The sequence below is a fragment of the Dromiciops gliroides genome, chromosome X (genome assembly GCF_019393635.1).
Source record: "Dromiciops gliroides isolate mDroGli1 chromosome X, mDroGli1.pri, whole genome shotgun sequence".
Lineage (NCBI taxonomy): Eukaryota > Metazoa > Chordata > Mammalia > Microbiotheria > Microbiotheriidae > Dromiciops > Dromiciops gliroides.
Window position 1 is genome coordinate 81,052,988 of NC_057867.1, and position 5,575 is coordinate 81,058,562.

At 56.0% G+C, this 5,575-nt stretch overlaps 2 protein-coding genes across 2 annotated transcripts; both read left to right on the forward strand.

The window, feature by feature from the left end:
* The first annotated feature begins 2,026 nt into the window (after positions 1-2,026).
* On the forward strand, positions 2,027-3,598 carry HASPIN (histone H3 associated protein kinase). The gene has a single exon (XM_043974698.1). It carries the CDS (start codon positions 2,027-2,029, stop codon positions 3,596-3,598), a length of 1,572 nt encoding a protein of 523 aa, XP_043830633.1.
* A 370-nt stretch (positions 3,599-3,968) lies between these two features.
* On the forward strand, positions 3,969-4,313 carry LOC122734021 (pancreatic progenitor cell differentiation and proliferation factor-like). The gene has a single exon (XM_043974699.1). The coding sequence runs from the start codon at positions 3,969-3,971 to the stop codon at positions 4,311-4,313; it is 345 nt and encodes a 114-aa protein (XP_043830634.1).
* The last annotated feature ends 1,262 nt before the right edge of the window (positions 4,314-5,575 follow it).

Here is a 5,575-nt window from a genome sequence, read left to right on the forward strand (position 1 = left end):
TCATTGGCCCTGAACCATGGTCTCCATCCCTATCCAACGGATACACTCCTCTCTGAACAAAGCGATCTGTGTCCTTTCAGGTAAGACCAACATTGTCCAATGTATGGTGTATATCTGTGGCCTTAGTTCTCTCTCTACCCAGTTATTCCTTTAAGGCCTTCAGTGGATCCACAGGGTCATATGACCCTAGTTCTAGGGATGGAGGGGGGGGACCTCAGAGACCATCTAGTCCAATCCCCTCATGTTACAGAGGTGATTTGCCCAAGGTCATGCACAAGGTTTTAGATAGGGATATTAGAGGTTATCAATAGACAGCCTACTCAATTTATAGATGAGGAAACTGCGGCCCAGAGAGAAATGACTAGCTTAAGGTCACACATAGGAATATAGATCTGGGGCTGACAGGGATCTTCTCACTTTACTGATCTGGGAAATGAAGTGCAGAGGCCTTAAGTGCCTTGCTCAGAGTGACACAGGTCATCAGTGACAGAGCAGGATTGGAGCCCAGGGCTCTGACTCCAAATGTAAGCTCCTTCCATTCTACCCCCAAATGGCCCCATTGCCAATCCCCACTTCCTCTTTCTGTGTCCAGGTGAGGAGCGTTGTTATCAAAAAGCATTGTCTACGGGGCAGCTAGGTGGCGCAGTGAATAGAGCACCGGCCCTGGAGTCGGGAGTACCTGAGTTCAAATTTGGCCTCAGACACTTAACACTTACTAGCTGCGTGACCCTGGGCAAGTCACTTAACCCTCATTGCCCCACAAAAAAAAGGAATGTCTAATTTGGTGACTCCAAGGTGAGGGGAAATGGTAAGGCAAACAATGGAGTAAGCCCATTTAGTCCTGGGAGCCAAGTTGAGACAATACTTTCCAGGGAGTGCTGTTTTCTTTTTGGGTTTTTTTTTTTTTGTGAGGCAATTGGGATTAAGTGACTTGCCCAGGGTCACACAGCTAGTAAGTGTCAACTGTCTGAGGCTGGATTTGTACTCAGGTCCTCCTGACTCCCCGGCTGGTGCTCTATCCACTGTGCCATCTAGCTGCTCAGAGTGCTGGTTTTTTGTTTTGTTTTGTTTCGTTTTTTTAGTGAGGCAATTGGGGTTAAGTGACTTGCCCAGGGTCACACAGCTAGTGTCAAGTGTCTGAAGCCGGATTTGAACTCAGGTACTCCTGAATCCAGGGCTGGTGCTCTATACACTGCGCCACCTGGTTGCCCCCAGTGCTGTTTTCTTGATCCTCACCCTTCCTCTGTTTCATTCTCTACCTTCCCTTTTCCATAAAGCCTGGCCCTGTGCTGGACAGGCAGTAAGGGCTTATCAAATGTGTTTGGGTTTTTTTTTGTTTTGTTTTTTTCTAGAGTGAACTGACTTAAAGCCATTGAAAAAGGAGATAATGACTCAGATTTTCTTTGACTATCATCTACCCAGCAATTGTTCAGATTTTTTGAGCCTAAGAAGTTCTTGGGGCCGGCACGATGGCAGCGTCCCAGGCCCCGCGGCCCCAGGCCAGGTTGTTCCGAACCTATGGCGGCCTGGGCGACGGGCTGTGGCTGGGCCCCGGGCGTAGGCCGCGCACCCGGCTGGCGGCCGAACCCTGGTTCTCCCCGGCCTGCGAGTGTTGGCACCTCCTCTCCAGCAGCAGCAGCAGCGGCCTGATCGCTGGCAGCCCTGGTGGGGGGCCCAGCAGCAGCAGCAACAGCCCCGCCTCAGCCCCGGACTCAGACCCGGACCCAGACTTTGAGCCGGGCCTCGTGTGCATCTCCCCGGGGGTGGTCCCGCGGGTTTTGCGGCCGCGGGCACGGGCCCAGGGCCCCCCCGCGTGGGCGGACGAGACCCCAGGGTGGCCCGGAGCTCTGCGGGAGGCCGCAGAGGAGGAGGAGGCTGTGGAGGCAGCCAAGGAGAACCGGCTGCACCGCCACATGACCGAGCGATCCTGGAGGCTCCTCGTGCGGGCCCAGAGGCCGGGACCCTTCCTGTGCAGCATCCCAGGCCCGCCACCTGAGCCGCCCCCCCCCCCAGCCCCAGCACCCCCATGACCCGCCATGGCCGCCCGGCCAGGAGCATCCTGGCTGGCCTCAGCCCAGTCCGCAACCTGAGCCCGGGGCCTGAGCCCACGCCCGAGGCGGGGGACAGCTCGGCCACCAGCGCCTCCCTCTTCAGCCCCGTGGTGGAGCCCCCGAGGGAGCCCCGCCGGAGACTCCGCCGGAGGAAGGCGGCCCAGCGGGCCCGGGCCACCCCTGGCCTCCCCCTAGGGCCGGAGCAGCCGCCCAGGGCCCTCCCCCAGAGCACGGCCCGCAAGGCCTGCATCAGCGGCTGCAGCTCGGCCCGCTGGAAGAGGAGCCGGGCCCCCCAGGCCCAGCCCAGCCAGGCCGCCGCGGGGGCGCGGGGCTGGGCCCAGGCGCGGGCCTCGCTCTCCTTTCACAGGAAGAAGGTGGTGGCCGAGCCGCAGCCGGCCGGCTCGCCCTGCAGCTCCCTGCTCCTGGACTCGCCGGGCCCCTCCGGCGGCACCCCCTGGCAGACCTCCTCCATGTACGTGCTGACCCCCGACAGGTCCTCGAGCGCCGCCGAGATGGCGCTGTCGGACGCCGAGAAGGTGTTCCGAGAGTGCCAGCAGGAGGGGCCGCTGGCCTTCGGGCACTACCTGAGCCCGGACCGGATCCAGAGCTGCGACAAGATCGGGGAGGGCGTGTTCGGGGAGGTGGACCGCACCGTGGCGGAGGACCGCACGGCGGCCCTGAAAGTCATCGCCATCGAGGGCCGGGAGCTGGTGAACGGAAGCCCACAGAAAACCTTCGGCGAAATCCTGCCCGAGATCATCATCTCCAAGGAGCTGAGCCTCCTGTCCGAGGAGTCCCCCAACCGCACCGAGGGCTTCATTGGCCTCTACGGGGTGCGCTGCGTGCGGGGCCCCTACCCAGACCTGCTGCTCCGGGCCTGGGACGCCTTCCGCAGCCGCCGGGGCTCGGAGAACCAGCGGCCTGACTTCTTCGGGCCGGAGCAGCTCTACGTGGTGCTGGAGTTCGAGTTCGGGGGCACGGACCTGGAGCGCATGCAGAAGCAGCTGCCCTCAGTGGCCACGGCCAAGAGCCTGCTGCACCAGGTCACGGCGGCGCTGGCCGTGGCCGAGGCCGCCCTGCGCTTCGAGCACCGGGACCTGCACTGGGGCAACGTGCTGGTGAGGAGGACTGGCGCCAAGGAGCTGGGCTACACGCTGGATGGGCGGGCGGCCACCATTGCCACCCAGGGCATCCAGGTGAACATCATCGACTACACCCTGTCCCGGCTGGAGAAGAATGGCCTGGTGGTCTTCTGCGACCTCTCCCAGGAGCAGGAGCTCTTCCGGGGCTGGGGCGACTACCAGTTCGAGGTCTACAGGCTCATGAAAAAGAGGAGCCGCGGGGACTGGGCGCACTTCCAGCCCTACAGCAACGTGCTGTGGCTGCACTACCTGGCCGACAAGGTCCTCAGGGAGATGGCCTTCAAGAAGAAGGCCACCACCGCGCCTATGCGCCAGGTGAGGCGGCAGATCCGGGCTTTCTACGAGTCGGCGCTTGGCTTCAACTCGGCCACCGAGCTGCTGCAGAGCCACAGCCTGTTCCAGTGACTGCCGGACTCCTGGACGTATTTCTGAGCCAGAAGAGTGTCCTGGTATAACTTTGTCAAGCCCCCCCACACTGAGAACTCAACTCTTTGAGGCATCCGTTCTATAAATGAATATTTCCCGTGGGGAAAAAAGAAGTTCTTGCTGTTACTGCTAGATGGGTTCTTGAAAACATTCCGAAAATCCAAAGAACTCTTGCATTTCCCGTTGCCGTGGAGTATCCTCCCGTTATCTCCTTTACAAATGGGCTCTGTGGCCTAGTGCCCCCTTCTCCCGAGCCAGGTCACCCGTGATCGTCCGCCGCAGCCCACTGCCTGACAGGGGCTGCTCGGGAGCCGCCACTAACGTTTACATCAGCACAAGAACAAGCAACATGGCAGCAATCCCATCCAGCGGTTCACTCGTAGAAACCCATGACTACTACCAAAGACATCTGGGTTCCACTTCCAGCAACAGCTCCTGTGGAAGTGCTGAGTACTCTGGGGAAGTGATCCCCCACCATCCTGGTCTTCCCAAATCAGATCCAGGCCACTGGTGGGCAAGCTTCTTCTTTGGGAAGTCGAGTCATCCATTCATGACAACTGTATTGGATTCCCCAGAGCACTCAAGAACTTTCCAGGTTGCTCATGGCACGATCATCTGTGACCTGGCTCAGGAGGCCATGAGGAAGCGGTATGTCAGCGAACCCAGCAAAACCAACACTGGGCCTTCTGCATGAGCAGCAGCACCCTCTGTGCTGCTCCCCCGATTCTGAAGTGTGCTAGGCTTCAGAGCCCATTTCCCCTTCCCCTCCTCCCCCTTCCCTCCTCTTCCCTTTCCCACCTATTTCCTTAGAATAGACAGGCTGCTTGAGTGTAGAAATAGTTGTGTTGTGTGTGTGTTTTTTTAAAAAAGGAAAACAAAAGCAAAACACCAAAAAACAAGTAAAAGAAACCACACTTATCGTTTGGGGTTTTTTTTACTATCCAAATCACCTGTGTTCTTTCTAGCAGCCTCAGTAACTTGGTTTACTTTGTATTCAACAGAAACTAATAAACTTTGAGCAGCCTTTAAAAAAAAAAGAAAACATTCCTCTTTCAAAGAATTCCTCGATGACACAATCCAATCGAAATTTGAGTAAAAGTTTTTATTATTTGGCACACAGAGGCATGGCCGGGAGAAGAGGCCTAACTTCAGGTTATGGCGTGTTCTTAATCAGGACAGCGATGCGGGAGAAGAAGCCTAACTTCAACTTCCCGAGCAACAGAGAAGATCACAATTTTATAGAGGCAAGAAGGGGGCTGGGGTACAGACCTAAGATTGAAGAGTTACAGAAGTTTGAAAATGATGATGTTGTTAGCTATTTGGATACATGAATAATAAAAATTGCACATTCCCAAATGGAGATTATTGTCACTCCCTGGTCCTAAGTATATAGCAAACATGACTGGCTCCCAACTAAGCTCATGTTGTAATTTCAAGGAGCCCGGCTTTCTGGGTGGCTGCTTTCTTATCTGTTTGACCAACTACTACCTGGTTAATCAACTGCTTTGCTTCTCCAAAGAAAGAGTCATCTCGAACTGACCCCAGCAAGCTGATTAGCCTCATTTCTCCATGGTCCTAGTGTCCTCCTCAGGGCCAGAGCAGCCCCAACTGGACTCGGGCCTACAAGGCTGCTATTACATTGCTAATGGTTGCATCTCTTCCACATAGACAAAGTTCTTAAAGATTTTTCATCCTCTTCTGTCCCCTGCTAGATCTTGGAATGGAAAGGAGAACAAAATGTTCAAATTTGCATCACCTCTTTTTCCAATCATTTCAGATTCACTGTCAATGACTCTGTGGTGCTTTGAGACTGGGCACTTGGCAGCAAAGGGCAAGTGGGCTCCTGTGTTCCATTATCCCATTTCCTTAGCACAGTTGATGTAGGAAGAAGGATCTTTTTTGGGTAGGGATCACCCCAGATCCAGGTTTTACAGTCTGTCTTTGTGATCTTTGATG

What these genes read in the sequence shown, in the direction of transcription:
- HASPIN (XM_043974698.1), top strand. Translation starts at nt 2,027, where the DNA reads ATGACCCGCCATGGCCGCCCGGCCAGGAGCATCCTGGCTGGCCTCAGC.
- LOC122734021 (XM_043974699.1), top strand. Translation starts at nt 3,969, where the DNA reads ATGGCAGCAATCCCATCCAGCGGTTCACTCGTAGAAACCCATGACTAC.